The sequence below is a fragment of the Pagrus major genome, chromosome 23, assembly GCF_040436345.1.
Source record: "Pagrus major chromosome 23, Pma_NU_1.0".
Classification (NCBI taxonomy): Eukaryota; Metazoa; Chordata; class Actinopteri; order Spariformes; family Sparidae; genus Pagrus; species Pagrus major.
In genome coordinates this window covers 4,427,620-4,444,681 of record NC_133237.1, presented here as the reverse complement: position 1 = coordinate 4,444,681, position 17,062 = coordinate 4,427,620, and the positions used below count along the sequence as shown (strand labels likewise).

Below are 17,062 nucleotides of genomic sequence, written 5' to 3'. Positions count from 1 at the left end.
AGTGCTCATCATGAATTTAAACAAGTAAATGACCTAGGTCTGGAAATGCATTCTTGTGTGCACACCTATACAGTCTGCTGATCTGTGATGTTTGTCAGTACAAATAGATCTGGTCTTGTGCTGTAGTGGACTGCTCTAGGACTTATTGATTGGAGAAGCTACTTTAAAAGCAGCTATTTGCAGGATACCACTGGATAAAGCTACCCGAGGGAGAAATCTAACTAACTAATCTAACTAAAGCTACTAAGAAAAACTGGTTCAAACTACTCAGGTAAAAACCAATGCCATTCAGTTCAGTTTATTTCAAATAGAGCTCGCTTCTTCACAGGTCAGACATAAGCCAAAAATATAAAATACCCCACTGTTAATGGGAAACAGTGTCAGCTTTGGTTTTGGACACAATGTCCATTCCTGTAACTGAAGTACAGGGGGCGCTATTGCACCAAGCAGGATTACTCCTAAAACAGCATGCAACAACGTTTCTTAACATTTGTTAGCAAAACAGCAATAATTAATGCTTATGACTAACTGACACCTAATGTATTCAGGCTGTACAAATTCAGATTCAAAACATTAAAAAACAATGGCCAAGTATTTTTCACAGGTGAGCAGACAGTCCAGCTTCCTGGAAGCAGGCAAGTGTCAGGTTTAAGTATGGCCGTGGTGATTCTTCCTTGATTTGGGAGGTTTATCCGTGATGACACAGTTTCTGTGTGCGCACTGAGCACATGCACTACACAAAGGTCAATGTGGTGGCGGTGCCTGGGCATGCCTGCACAAAGGTCAGGATGAAAGGAAAAGTGGACAGAGCAGGAAAAAGTCATTCAATTAAAGTAGGGAAGAATTGGTCAAAAAAAATAAAAAAAATAAAAAAGATTATTTTCCTTTAATGGCCCAAATTTGTTTGTAGTTTCAGTTGTTAAAGTGGAAACAGACAACTTGTTATTGCTGTCACAAGGACAACCTGAGCACTCACTGTTTTCCTCAGAGTAGCATCTACCAACAACACAGGACAAAATGTGATTTTATTCATTCATTTAGTTTATCATGGACATAAGGAAGTGGATATAAATGGCGCCGGGTTGCCAGCCTGACTGGATCATCAGTCAGCCTTCATTTTCCCAGATTTGTGCCCCTTGGCAGACAGAATGGCACAGTGAAAGCAGCCTTAAAGGGAACCAATCTAAATGCAGATGGTGTCATTATTCCATAGCTATCGAAAATATTTACTTCATAATGAGAACTTTAAGAAAAAAACTTGCCTATTGCCGGTTTAAATACACAAAAAGGCAACATTGTAATTTAATTACTTAAATCATTATGCGAATATGAATATAGTTACTATAAGTTACAGATAAGTTGGTCTCCTGCAAAATGCAGTTAAACTACACGTTTAATTACATGTAGTTCACTTCTCTGCAAAACTGTTCATATTTTTTGCAAGTCACCTGCACTAGAAGGTAAGTACATTTAACTCAGGTTCTGCAGTCTACTTGAACTGAGCATTTTCCATTTTATTCTACTATATGTTTCTCTACAACACAGAGGTTAAGTAATGCAGCCTATTTTAATACTTAATACCACATTTCTACATGCAGCCAGTTTTGAGTAATTTTGCAGGTTATATTTACATCCGACAGTCATGATCCTTTTAAAGCATGATGCATCTTTAAACTACCCAACAGCATGTACAGCTATTAAAATTGGCTCCATATTGACCAGCTGCAAGAAAAAAAAATGCTGCCTTTAAAGGAGCACTGTGTAGTTCTGGTGAGGAAATGTTAATGAGAAGAGAAAGATCTCCGTTGGCTGTTTTTTTTTCTGCCTAAACAAACTAAATAATCAAACTCTGAATAAACAAACTGACCTTTCAGGACAACACAATTTATACTGTTTTACTTTGTTTATATGTGGCGGACCCTGCCACCTTTCTAGCTTCAAACAGTGTTCTGGGGACCTTATTTTCCTCTGAGAACAGCTTCTTTTATTCACTTATGGAAAAGATACATATTTCAGAGTTTGTTTTATTACCTCATTAATATTGTAAATATTAAAATTAAAGTTTGAATTTCTCCTCTAAAACTACATAGTGACCCTTTAATACTTCATAATAATAATCAAAAATATATCGTGCACAACACTGAGTTAAATGCCATAGCCTATTTTTACTTCCATATGTAGGCTGATAAAGTATTTTTATGTTATTTCTAGTTTTGCTCAAGTAGCTTATAGCTAACCAAATTCTATAAAATGTTCAAAAAAAAGTGTCCTTCACAAGAAAGCACAATGACACGATTACCCAACGTGTAAATAAAGATAGAGTGAACGTGGGGCCCACAGGGAGAGGACACACACCAGAGCAGATCAATGACTTGTTTCTCCTCCGGTCTCACTCCGTGTCCCCACCCCCCACTGCTGTGACGTCAGCAGCGGGGGGTTGGCATTGTGTTACAGGAGCTGCCTCTCTCTCCTGCTGCCACTGTTCGTCGGACACTCGGGACGTCCGCACCGCGCCGCGCGCTGCTGTAAAAAAAAACAATCTGTTGGGATTATTTGGCTGTTAAAAGTTGACTATTGTTCGCGCTGGGACCATGTTGACCAGTTTGAGGAGCTTGGAGGCGCTGCCAGGTGAGACTATCAACTATTTTAAGACACAATGTGAATACGCCGTCCGCCGCCGAGCTCTGCATGAAGACTCCGGACTACTCACTCAGGGACTGAAGTGCTGTTTTACTACAGAGTCCCCTCTTCTTTACCTTTTATCTTGTGTTTGTTGGCTGTTTTAACCGAGTTCAACACGGGTGTGCCAGTCTGGGGAAACTAGCATTACTGGTTAGCAAAAAAAAAGGCTCAGAGGGAGCCGCGGCTGGCTTCAGCAGAGGCTCTGGTCTGCTCTCTTTGACTCCCTGTCTTTATTCCAGTCGTGTGTCAGGACACAGCTAGAAACAGAAACACTGCAGCTGCTGACAATGATCTGTGCCCTGCAAGTGCCACGGCTCACATTCACTGCAGGACAAAGGCTTACTGGCAGTTTACATCAAGCGCTTTTTAACAACACAACAGTGTAGTTACATCAAGTTTCAATCATTTTTTTAAAGATGGGTTAAACCTGCAGCCTGTATTGTATGTAAATATCTATTTTGGTGAAAAGTCACTAAATGCAGCACAGCTTTAGTCCTTTCTGATGGTGAGACTGTGTTGGAGCAGAACTAATAAGTCTCAGCTAGTCTCATTAGGACAGCCCAGTGCCCTTGTACAAACAGCTGACTCATGCTTTTCCTCCCCCTCTCCTTTCCTCCCTCAGGTCCTCAGTGACTGTAGCCACTGGTCTGCCCCCCATCTTCCTGCTTCAAACTTTGAAGTGAGGCCAGGAGTGTGAACCGCTCTCCAGCCAAACCCACCCCTCCTGGCACCTTCAGAGCCCTCTCCAGACACACACTTTGTCGCTGCCAAGGACACAGAAGGCAATTGAGACAAGGACCCAGGAAGTTTAAAGGAAGATCAGCCTAAGGAAATCATTTAAGAGGGATTATTCCACTTCACAGGACCTAAACATGGGGAACCAGCTAACAGAAATTGCCCCAAACACCCCATTCCTCCCCAGCTTCCAGTCTTTGCATGTAGTGGTGATCGGTTTGGACTCTGCAGGGAAAACCGCCCTCCTCTACAGACTCAAGCTGCGGGAGTTTGTTGAGACAATCCCCACCAAGGGCTTCAACATGGAGCGGATTAAAGTGGCCATGGGGAACTCCAAAACCAACACCACCGCGTTCCAGGTGTGGGACGTTGGCGGTCAAGAGAAGCTGAGGCCCCTCTGGAAGTCGTACACCAGGAGGACGGATGGCCTGGTGTTCGTGGTGGATGCTGCTGAGACGGAGCGCATGGAGGAGGCCAAGGTGGAACTCAATCGGATCACCCGGTCAGCAGAAAACCAAGGGGTGCCCGTGCTGGTTCTGGCAAACAAACAGGACCTGGATGGAGCCATGTCAGCTTCAGAGGTAATTATTGTTACATGAGTAATGGCTTGGTGCTGTGATATACAGCTGAAATGATTTCTCAGGTAAACGGTGAATCAGCGGACAGAAAATGTTGCAACAGTTTGTTTATCGATTAATTGATTTAATTATAAAGTAAAGCTGCCAAACATCCTCTGGGTCTGGCTCCTTTCAGCTGTCGGTTAATGTTTGCGGGGAAAGATGCTTGGGGTAGATTATAATGATGAAATACTCCGAGAAATTTCATGTTTCATCATTTTTTTTTGCTGTTAAACTGAAAAATATCTGGCCTCCTCGTCACAAGTGATTGATAACTACATCTGAAGGATCATTGCAAACAAATTTGTGTTAATGTTTTAATTTTCTGTGTTTAAAAAATATTGGCCAATATATTCATATCACACTTTTTTTATTTCCTTAATAAAAGTAGCTGCAATGTCCCCAAATATCCAGTATTGGCCGGGCTCTAATTAGTTTACTGCACAGCTCTAGTTTAGACTAAAGTTTCAATGATTAATGGATTAGTTAATCTATTCATTGGCGTGAGATGATTCCAGCTTCTTAAATGTGAATGCGTTCCACTTTATTTCCTCCTATAACGGCAAACTCAATATCTTAAGGTTGCTGACGAAAAGACAAAACGTTTGAGGATGTCATCTTGGACCGTAGGAAACACAACAATTTTTTTTCAGGATTTTCTGACATTTTATAGAATAAACAACTAATCAATGAATCCAGATAATAAAGGAAAGATTAATTTAATATGAAAATAATCGTTAGTTGCAGCCCTGGCTCAAATATAGACCTGCATAGATGGACTGTTAAATAATCTCCAGGAGTGAGTGTTAACGAACAGCTGAACTTTAAAATGGCAGCTATGAACATATGTGTGTGTTCTGAAGTCTTGCAGAATCATCCACAGCACAATATTGATTTCTGTCAATTTGAATATTTCATACCCTAGATAGATTGTCTAAATACCCTCGAAGAAATGCCTTCACCCGATGTTTTCCTCAAAAGTAGAAAGTGTAAATATATTATATTTTGGTAGCCTTCAGCAGCTTTGATTCATAATATCATCCGTCCTCAAAACAAATAGTTTTTCAAACCATGAGGAGCTTAAAATCTTACTGGTAAAAAAAATCAAACCTGCTGTCTACTTAGACAATCTTTTCACCTGAGAGCATTTCAGTCAGGATTATTGAAAGATTGATTGTGCAGTGATTTGTGGCTCAGTTATGCCGGAGTGAGAGTCAGGTGGTGACTGTTTTGTGCTTTGTGTTTCAGGTTGAGAAGGTGCTGTCTCTCCATGAGATGAGCTCCTCCACGCTGCACTACACACAGGGCTGCTCGGCGCTGGATGGTCAGGGCCTGCAGCCCGGCCTGGAGAAGCTCTATGAGATGATCCTGAAGAGGAAGAAGATGCTCCGACACAGCAAAAAGAAGAGATGAAGCGGAGGATTGCAGCGCTGCTGAAGATAGAGGAGACTTTTTGAACCACTACTTGTAGAGGGCCCTCTCAGCAGACATGTCTGTGACACTTTGGGAACTTCAGTGGGTGAAACCAGAGGAAAGCCTGACAGACAAGTTGGGATGTCTTCAACCAAGTTCAAACTGAGGCTGTGAAGTCTGTGCCAAATGTTACCGCCTTCCTTCACCCTGTAGACATGAGGACACACCTGCTTCCTTTGGGACAGTTTCTGCCCTCGAGCACTCTCTCCTCTCCTCATCTCCCGCCCTTAAAGGAGCAGAGACACATACATCTCCAGAGGGAACGACGGAGGAAAACCTGTGCAATACAAGATGAACACTCACAGATGCAATCACTCCAATATTGAAGGATATTTTGTACCACTACTTGTACAAACTGTAGTGCCAACAGAAACCTGTAGGCCTGGCCCAAGCATCGTTCCTGTTCCGTTCACTAAGTTTCAATGTCACACTTTACTCTAAATTGTTACGTTGCATGATGTTAACCCAAATATCTGCTTGGGAATATGAAGACAACACTTTTGTTGATCAAAAGAAGACTATTATGAATATTCTAGTTTAGTAACTGCCCAGTGTGAAGATGTGCCACTGACACGATATTTACAGACTGACACACTGAGGCTGCTGAATCCAGTCATGCAAGTTTAGATTGTTTTTTCACTCTCACCAAAGTTGTTTGCTTGTCTCAGTTCGGTGTATTTCAGGGTTGGCTAAATGGTTGGTTGGTTGTTAAGTTCAAACAAGAAGTTGTTTTTACACTGTGTATATTTTTTTTGTAAAATGTCAACATGAATAAATTATTGAGAAACTTTGGCATTATTTCTTGGATACTCGTCTCTTAATTTAATCGTCGACAATTCCTGTGAGAAGACCAAAACCAAACATCTCCCAATACTCGTCTCACTCCCCTACCCTGTCTGAGGCTCTCGTCTGCAAACCCATTGGTTACTACTTGGCCCCATCTGTGAAGAATAAGTTACAAAAGTATATTAAGCAATACAATATATGTCTAAAAAATGTAAATGTAGTGTATTTATTGTAAGTAGTATAAAACATTGACCCGTGGCTTCAAAATCCCTCTCAGAAAATAGTCTGAACTACACACTACCATTAAGAAGTTTAGTATCACCTACCAGGCTATGTGGTGGTTCAACCAGACCGACGACTGACAGACAAAAGAGCAGAAAGACGAAAATGCCTCTGACCAACAGTTAAATAAGAACATAAGAAATCACCAGTCTTTGGTAAAATAAATGATTAGCAAAGCATCAAAATCAGTGCAGATTTAAACAGGAACAGGTTCCTGTTTCAGTGTCAATTGTACAGTAATGTCCCTAACAAGTTGGAATTAAGAGACAAATTGCTATAAGCTAAATATAGTATATCAGCTAAACATACTATAGACTGACAAATCACAGTTTAAACCTTTCCAGCCTAACAGACTGCAGAGGGCACAAAATATAACTGGTTTCCAAATATTCGGAGCCCAATGACCCCACTGTGGCTCAATGGTGGTCTAATGGTCTTATACTTATGCTTTTCTTGTCTTTTAAAGCTATTTTTATAGAGACAAGTAAACACTTACTTGGGGCAAGTAGATTCCTGGAAGGTGTACTTTATGTATAGAAATATATAAAGTATTTTATCATTTTGTGGGTATTTTATGAGATTTCTTTTAAAAGCCCCAGCAGAGAAATGCAACAAATGTCCCTTGCCAGACCCAACCTGGGAGATTGTGGTCAATGGTCAACATCTAAGTGACCCCTAAGCCATGGGGGGGTACCCTGACATGAATCACTACTCCTTGATTTTTTACATTCAGGCTGTGTCTGTGTGTAGATACTTGTAAAGTATCTATAGCCACCCAGAAAGGCTCATGTTCCGCAGCACATGGGCATCAAACAGGTTTCATGTCAGTGTCCTCAGGCTAGAGTTTCATTAGTAGGTCATTCTATTATTTCTTCCATGCACCTCTCTATTGTCTCACTCAACCCTCCCTCTGCCATATAATGGTATCAGGTGCTCATACAGAATCACTGACCTGTTTGAGGTATGCTCATATTATGAGTATACACAAGGCTACTGCTGGGTTGTTCATTTCATTAATTACTATACTCACTTTATTTACACAGCATACTGTATTTTATACACAGAGACACGTCATAAGATACCAGCAATAACAATCTCTGTATGCCTCAAATGAACTAGTGTGTACTATCTGCTGTAGTACATCAAAGGCAAACAGGTTTATAGCCTTGCCCCTCTCTAGCCTGCCGCCATAGAGAGGGGCAAGATACAATTAATGTGAAAATAAGGATTACAACACACACTTTCAAATAATCTCTCATCTATGGTACTGTACTCCACTGTTCACTCAAAAGGTCCAAAAGTTACTCAAACTCTGTTTACTGTGACACCTCCACACGCTATCTAAAGTGTACGTTCAATTGCATCTTTACGTTTCTTTAGGTTTAATTCTCTTTTATGTTATGAAAATATTGTGCTTACCCTCTTTTAAGGTTTTGGCATAGAAACCTAACTAGAGTTCGGAAAAGATATACTTTGTTTTGGTTGCCACAAACGTGACTGGAAATGTCATCAGTTTTTTGTTGACAAAAACACAACTGCAAATTGTCCCATGGTCTCCTTAAAAAGGTGGTGCGACACTTACAAATGTTGAAACACAGTCTTGATTTGCTGTCACTGGCTTGCCAACCTTGTCACCTGTAACTCCACCACCTCCTGATGTGACAGTCAGGCCATAAACACATAGCGTTAACGTGATATGAAATGTTCGTAGAAATGGCACACGTTGGGATACGGTCAGTAAAGTGTTTGAGCCCTCGTGTGTCCATTGATAATGAATGTTGTGCGTGAGAAAATGAAAACACTGCACGGCTGTTTGCATGTGCTGCACTTCTCTTTGTTGTAATCATCAAGTCCCACTGTTCTACTGAGCGGATTTATGGTTAATATTTGTTATTTGTGCACAGAATACCAAGAATCAAAGATGAGAGGTTTGGCCTTTCATGAATATTTGAAGGAGAAATCAAAGCAAGGCTGTGGGCGGGGTAGACTTCAAACAAACATACTGTATGCACACAGACAGGTGCAAACACACTCAAACACACTCAAACACACACACACACACACACACACACACACACACACACACACACACAATCAATAAAAGTGGGCTACAGTACAGAGCCACAGTTAGCCGGTATTCTTCTCCATTGGCTCAACTGCAACACTCTGGACTACTCTGTGCTAGTGTGTTGACATATAAAGTTGAGTTTGAGGTCTTCAGTAATCTACACTTTTGCTGTTTGGAACCCAAAAAAGCCATTAAATGAAGTGAATGAATTACCTCATTAATTTGTTTTATAAAGGTATCCAACAAATATCAAAATATCCATCTTAGAAAACTCCTACGATCCTTCAGACAATCGGTCAACCCCATGTTAGGTCAAGGCACCGAGGCTCCTGCCTAAAATGAAAATGTAGGATTAGAGATGAGGCTGAACATTTTGGTAGTTCTGCAATTACTGACCAGTATTTTCTATGTTGAACATCACCCATAATATGAATTTTAGCTCAAGGTGGCAGGCTAAATCTCTGTCCCCCTCCCCCAGCCAATGGAGCTCCTGTGTGGTAACTATCAGTTGCTCATCCCTGCTATCAGTGCTGTAATGTTATAATAGTGACCCTGAGGAATTCAGCCAGTGAGGATCAGTCACACAAGAATGTTAAAGCCCACCTCCAGCAGCCCAGCCCCCACCCGCATGACCAGTCTGCGCTGTTCTCTGATACTCTGCTCACTGGTGCCCAACCCCCCCTTTGTTTAACCTCCATCACTTGACTGTGATACTCAGACCAACAGTAGTCTACTCATTCATGTGACCTTGCCTGACTGTGGGCAGCGCACACTGCTGTTACAACTTTTATGACATCAGTCGGGCATGAATGCTTCAAGCAGGCACGTGGAGCTTCAGCAGTGGTTAGAACAGAGAGTAGTTGTTGAATTTGGTTGAGTTAAGGACTACATTGCTAAAATGTCTCCGAGTGTAAGACATGAGACATCTTGTCTCTCCAAAGTTGTACAAGTCATGTCATTTTACAAATCATCCTAGATAAGCATGACAATGTAAACCGACCACTTACTTTCTACCTCTCCTTCTGGCTTTTGTCTTCAGTGTGAACAGGCACAATCAGCAGTCACTCCTGCATCAAATCACTCTGCAGTTAAGGTCGTTTATAGGCTCCAGCTCCGACGTGATGGAAACAACACCCAGGTGGACATGTTCATTTTCACCCCTTGTCAGGCGCGATGGTACGATATGTGTGGAAGTTAAGGACAATTGCTTGTTAATACCGTTCCATCTTTTCAAGTAGCACTCCAACATCGTTCAATTAGTGTTTGTATGAAAGAGAGACTGAAGTGAAAGACAGGAAAAAGAAACCACTGTTACAGAGTTAGTGGCTTCCTTGTCAGAAGTGAGTGTATCCATAATATTGCTGATAATTCATTTCTGCCCAGAAATACTGAGCGCACAAATAGCTAGGGGAGAACGGGTAAGTCGATCCAGTAGGTAAAATGAGCCACCCCCTGTATCTAGGTAACCATAAACAAAAGTAGTCATGTGACCACAAATTAATGATGTACACTCCACATGACTCAGTTCACGTTGGACCAAAGCACATGGGTGCAGAAAAAATGATTCATGTCATGCCAAGTAAATTCATTATGTCTGTAAAGTTATCAATCCTGTAACATAAATAAAATAGATATGTTATTACGTGTTAATTTAAGTCAGTGTAAGCTACAAAACAAGGTCATAAACTCAGCATAACTGTGGATCTGAATCTGAGCCACTGTGGGAACAAGTTTTGTCAAAATGGACGTTGTGATGTGATGTTGGGGCACGTTGAACCAATGGCTCATCACACGCACACACACGCACACACATTCTGTGTGTCACTGTTACAAGTCTCACATTGTTGATGTTGATGTAATAAATACCTAATTGTTGACTAATGTTTAAGCCACACACACACACATATTTGTTGTACACAATGCTCTGTAGCTAACACACAAAGACTACAGTCTAACCTTTACTGAAAATGTTATCATAGTTAACAAGCACAAACAAACATATGGTTTTATTTAAGCTTTGGCCTTTGATTTTGTGTCTATCTGTACAATAAGTATTACTTCAAACACTTAGTAGTTAAATTGGTTAGTTGATCATTTAAGTTTTTCCCCTTTGTTTTCTCCCCAAAATATGTTTACAATATATCTGACTGCTAACCTGTAAGGTAACTGACTTAACGAAAATTGTGTAATAAATCATATTTCTCCTGTAAATACCTTTTCCTTTGCCACTACAATACTATATAAGTCTTTTCAGGTTTGATCACCATAAAAGTATTGAATTTTGAATATGGTTGTGTTGAATTTATATTTACGATGTTGGGTCACAGAGGCCTGCTAAGACGATGTTTCGCTGCATAGAGCTGTCTGTGACATCTGTCCCATCTCCCTATAGTCTTTAAATCATTGCTCTAACCCTCCCATGCCCGCTTACTGCTCAGTCAATCCAATTACCCTGATTGGAGGCTCCCTCCTGCTGCGACTCAGCTGTTGGAGCATTAAGTAAGTAGCAGGATTAGTGAGTCAGCAGAAAGAACAGGAAAACCCCCCGTACGAAAAGTCCTTCGCTAGCAAGAGCCCACTTTAATCTACTCAGGCTTGATTGCTTGAGTTACTATCTTGTCACTAAATCGTTCACTTCTCATGAGTCTGTTGGTCATTTTTCTTTCTTCTTGCTTTGGTTTCCTTCATTTGGCACCTTTTCTTGTCTCTTTCCTCCACACTGCTGCTGACTTTTTCTCTCACACTGATGTGTTCGGTCCTGTCGGCCTCTTCGGTCATCTGTCACATCTGTCACTTTCTCCCCCGAGACAAGGAAGAAAAAGATTTAGCTTATGATATTGGCTGAATTGCATGAGCGTCAAATTTTAAACTTCAAGAAGACCTGAAAACATGACATCACATTTTCTGCACTAGTCCATCTTAGTGTGGAATGATACAACTCAAATTCTGATTTCCTGTGTGGTTCACTGTAATGTAAATTACATGTTTGGACTCTCTTAACTTGCCAATGTTAGCAGCAGACACTTGTGAAAACACTTTCTGTTTCAACCAATCCAAACATTTAACTAGTAACTGAAAAATCCCCAGACTCCCTTAACAATTGAGAGTTTGAGAGTTTTTGCGTGAGCAGAAACTTAATGTACTTGCAACACGTCTATGGCAAATTTGAAGTCATTTGTGCCGTCTTGTAAGTCGGCATTAAATACAAAATCACAAGTTGTTTCTTTCTTGTAAAAAGTGTCAATTTATGAAAGAAGACAACATTTTATGACAGTAAACATGTCAAATTTTATAAATACAGTAAACAGTAACCAATACAGGCTATTTTTTTTATTGCCTTGGAGAAAGTCCCCAGCCTCCCTTAACAGATTGCTTCATTTTGTGAGTTGTTGAGTTCAGATAAACTTTATAAACTTTGTGAAATGCTGTCTTCTGACAAATTCTTAACTATTTGGGCCTCCTTGTAAAAGGTTCTAGCTCCACTAGCTATTCAATTTTGCTTTCCCAACATTGGTGAACAGCATTTTTTAAAAGAGCTGGACATAGTTTCAGTCCAACACACAAGTCAGGGCTCATTCAGCAGCGGCAAGCTGTCTCCCATTATCTGTGGTTGAGGCAAAATCTCCCTCTTGAGTTACCCCGGTAAAGATGTCAGCAGGCCTCACCGCAGGAATCAGGATCAGGACCAAACCCCAACCAGATGTCCAGCTCTGTCTCCACTTAACTTTTGATCATTCACTCTCCATCTGCCTCTGTGATTTACTTTTCCTTTCTGCCTCTGCCAGAGTTCCTCGTGCAAGTTTACATGCAAAGAATCATACATTTCGATACAGTCTTATGTATGTTACAGTTGAACTGCCTCCTGACTATCTTTAAAGCTGCTGCAATGTATGCAGTCTTTCACTGTCCCTGCAGTAAAGGGGCGATTTGTAAGATGCAACCAAACTTTAAATCTAAAGCATTCAAACAATGGATTAACATCATAAACAGAGAGTTAAGAAACAAGTACTGCTGCTATGTCAGCAATTTCTGTTGTTTGTGTTGCAGAGATGTTAGCATGCTAACTAGCTAGCCCCAGGCCGTCCTGTCTCCTAATACCATTTCGTACCTCAATGGCCCCCGTGGTTTCAGCTGGGAGATTTATGCGAAATATTTTCTTATTCATACTTAACAGAAAAATACAACTGTACACCTTCTGGAATTAAATTTCTCTTTTACTGAACGAAGACAAGCTTCATCGCCTTGTTAACTCGTTGTAAAACACACTTCATTCAAACTCACCATCACTCGGTGCAGGCAGACAGCTACAGCAAAAAGTATAGTGAGCAACAGTTAGCGCTTATGCTGTGCCCTGTAGCTGTCACGAACGTACCTCAGTCCGAAAAAGGCTACCCAATGCGACAGTTACTCTGGGCGTTTGCTTTATGCTAACACAACCGCTAACTGCTGCTTCATACAAATTACACCTCTGGGACAAGGATCTTGAGTCAGGGACACAGCGGTCTCTCTCGTACACATACAGAGATGAGTTGACTTGCTGCTTCCTGTTTCTGTCCTCAGAGCTGCACAGTAATTGTAGAAAGCGCTGTGGCTGTGTTTATGATGGGTATCTACATGTCTGTCAGTCCACCCGAGCCCGGACGGTTAAAAGGAGGCTCCCGCTTCATGCACCATTTCAAATGAGACATGCCTCCCGAAATAGAACTGAGTGCATCCAAAACATAATGTTACCACCATCTGTGGAGTTAAACCATCAGACGAAAGTCTTCAAGGATAACCTTCTCACCAGCTTTATAAATGCATGCTACATTGGTTGTAGTTTGTAGAAGACTTGCTTACAGCAATGGTTTTAAATGTAAAATGTCACCTCTCGTTTCATCATCAGAAGTATCCACTGCAGTACCGTCAGACTACAGAGCAGCTTCTTTCCTCTGGCTGAACTCATCCCCACCACAGAATAGTTTATTTTTCTGACTTGATCTTTATTCATGAATGAGTCTGTATTGTTAAGTTTTGTGTGTTTACAGCTTAGGGAATTAAAAACACAAGAAGTTACAAGAAATTCATCATACAATCTTCTATTGCATAATAACAGTTAAGTTGATCTTGAATCTCAACTGAAGCATTACAATGGAATGAGTAACAGTATCACTGATGAAATCATATTATCTCCTGCTCTGATAATACATCCACATTCAGCCGGCCCCTTCGCTTTAATGAACACAGGGCTGGGCTGAATCTTTTACTGTTCATTGCAAGGGGCATTTTTCGCACCAAATCATAGCTGCAGAACGTGTGTGTGTGTGTTTCAAATGCTAAACAGGGCGTCTCCACTCCGACTGAAGTCTCCTTGCTCGTCCCCTGTCAGTGGAGCTACTGGCTGGGAGAGTTTCCAGCTTTCGTGTTCTGACAGGCGGGCCACGTAAATGAAGCAAGTAAACACAATGCAGGAGAGCTGTGTTTGTCCAGAACTAAGTTGTAAAAGCTTTAAAACTGCTCACTCGAATTCATAACCTCATCACAGTACACTGTACACTGTAAGAAGAGAGTCCCTGGACATTACAATAAAACATCTCAGAAAGCTGAGCAATGTAACAGACGCCACCTCGTTCTTGGTAAAGATAAGAATGATGATACTGAAGTGCTGAAGTTGCCGCTGGCCTCACTTCTCAGCCTGCAGACCACCTGACTCAGCCACCTCCCCCAGCCCAGTCACCAGGAGTGTTCACGTTTGTTTTGGTCATAGGTTATGTACCATATTGACATTTTTCAAAATTGTCATATCACAATCACGACATGTTTATAACCTGACTGTCATATCGGGTGGTGATGGAGCCAGTGACAACAGTTAAACACCAAACTAGATACTTTAAGGCAAAACATGATTCTTTCCTAACCATCTTAACTTTTTGTCAACGTAAATCATACCTACTAATTTAAGTTGCTTTAGCTGACAGTTCTCAATCATCTAGATCAATGATTTCTATAATGACCACAGACTGAATCATCCTCTGTGTCTTCTGGTTCAACTTGCTGTCTTAGTTCACAAGTTAAAAAAAGAAAAGGTTCTTCGAGGGAGTCACCTCAGAGTCACAGCCTGTTCTTCAGTATGTGAAACATGTCAAGCATTTCAGCTATGTGCTACCCTGACACACTTCAGGCTACTGACCATATCACACACCCACAGGGAGGCACCTAGCTGCTTATCTTACAAGGCCATTCACACATTATTTGGTATCAGTGTTATTTTCTCGATTAGAAAGGCTCCACATGATTTGAAGACATCACTGCTGCTCTTTCTGGCTATATGTGATTTGGCTGTTACAGAAACATCTCAGTGGCATACAGGTTATTTCTAAAGGGTTATATTCCAAAAATCAATCCTCTCATATAACCCTCTGTAAGAGAGTGAAAGAGTACATTTCCCAAAATGTCCAACAATTAAATTAAAATAACCATCATGTCTGTATATGAAGGTAGATGTGCCACACAGCACTAGTGGGGCCATCGCCATTCACTTCTTTTCTTCTTTTCTTGTAGTTATTCATGTATTCAGGTCATTTATACTTAATTTATCAAAACTTTGGAATCAGCTGATTAAAAAACGCCACCAAATAAATTATATTTAAATCTGCTATATCCTTATTTTTTATTAGGATCTGCATCAAATTGTTTTCACTTATAGAAAAGTGTCATCTCAATACACCAGATTTTTTCAACCGAGATCCATGTGTTATTCCCTGAGAAATTAAAGAAAGTGTCAAAAACACCATATCTCACAATGTTAAAGAAAGTGAGAGAAGACCTCCATCTAAGATTTGTGGAAATCTGCTTCGTAGCCGTGACCCTGAGCATCAGGATCAGTTCTTATAGGTGCTTATAGGCTTTTGAGACAGACTGAGGCCAGCTTGATGACGGGGCATACAGTACTGAGGTCATTTACAGTGGCTCCGATTGGGACTCTAAAAACATTTTTATGATTGTGAATGAATAATTTTACAATGTTTGAAGAGTCAAAAAATAGTGTAAGAATTCTGACAGTTGGTTCCAGCTTTGTCAGCCACTAGTATAACAACAGTGAAATCATGTGGTATCTGTGTTTCGTCAGCGTCAAGACTCGTTGTAGTCGTCAATTTGTGGGAAAAACACAGAAAAATGGCTGATTTCTACAGTTTGCGGCTAGCAATGTTAGCTTACTTACAAATTGCACCTTTAAAGGAATAGTTACATGTTCAGATTGGTGGTTACAGCCAGCAGTTGGTTAGCAAAGATAACAATCTGGACCGTGTTACCTTTGGACAAAGCCACACTAGCTGTTTCCCCCAGTTTCCAGCTTTTGTGCTAAGCTAAGCTAACTGGCTTGCTGGCTATAGCCTAAAATTATTCGATATTGGTATAACTCTTTGCTTGTTACTGTCCCTAGAAGACTGAAGTATTCAATTTGTGTAACGATTTGACATTACTTTGTGATTACTCCTCATGGCACTGTGATGTCTCTTTTTGTTTGTGGCAGACTGCCAAAAAGAGCAATCAACATTTGGAAAATATGTTACCTACTTTCCCAACCCTTTTCTAAGTAAACATGAGGAAACACTGTCTCCATACATTTCAACAAACCCATATCACAACACGTGTACCTGAGGCAGGAAATCAAGCTCACTCATGTGACTCAGGTAACACTGTGCTGGTATGACAGCTCCCCCCTCCTCTGTGTCTTGTCTTGTCTCTTTTGTTCACTCCTCATTCACAAGAAGAAGAAGAGAGGAGCCAGCAGCAGGACTGACGTCAAGCGGTTTGCTCCACGCCTGCAGCTCCACACCCACCTGAGCCGAATACAGGTGTGTACAACAGGCCTGTCTGGATATACAGCACCATCCCTACAGCACCACAGATACTGCAGGTGAGTGCCTGGCTGGCTGGTGTGCATGTCGGGCAGGGTGAAGGAGCTCACACTAGGTTAGCCCAAATTTAAATCAGTTTAATCACTAACAACCAAGAGCCCTCTTTAAAATATCCCATACATCACAGCATAAGATCATTAACAAATTGCATAACTCTTGTTGTACACAAGCACAATGCTTCATGTTCTGCAGTGTGCCAGATGGGCCAGAATAAACCCATTCATCATAACAAACTCATCTTCTTTCCAAACTATTAATACTAATTAATGAATCAAAAAGAAACCACATTGTGAACGTCCTGCATATTTCATATCCTATGTCATCATGTGGTATTATATAATATCTAAGGGCTCAAACGCACTGAAAGTGTCTGACGCAAACGTTTTGATTACACCTATTGTTTTAAATGGCCGACCCTGCACCAAATGGGATAATAGGCGCGTTAAACTGCCTACACCCCTCCAACCTCACTGTAGAAGAATGAGTGGTATGTATAAATAGCAACATTTCCCCAGAAT

The 17,062-nt window shown here is 40.9% G+C and overlaps 1 protein-coding gene across 1 annotated transcript; it reads left to right on the top strand.

The window, feature by feature from the left end:
* The first annotated feature begins 2,478 nt into the window (after positions 1–2,478).
* On the top strand, positions 2,479–6,305 carry LOC141019913 (ADP-ribosylation factor-like protein 4D). The gene is made up of 3 exons (XM_073494941.1): positions 2,479–2,628; positions 3,305–3,998; positions 5,283–6,305. Exons 2-3 carry the CDS (start codon positions 3,555–3,557, stop codon positions 5,445–5,447), a joined length of 609 nt encoding a protein of 202 aa, XP_073351042.1. The 5' UTR covers positions 2,479–2,628; positions 3,305–3,554; the 3' UTR covers positions 5,448–6,305.
* Positions 6,306–17,062: the final 10,757 nt, after the last annotated feature.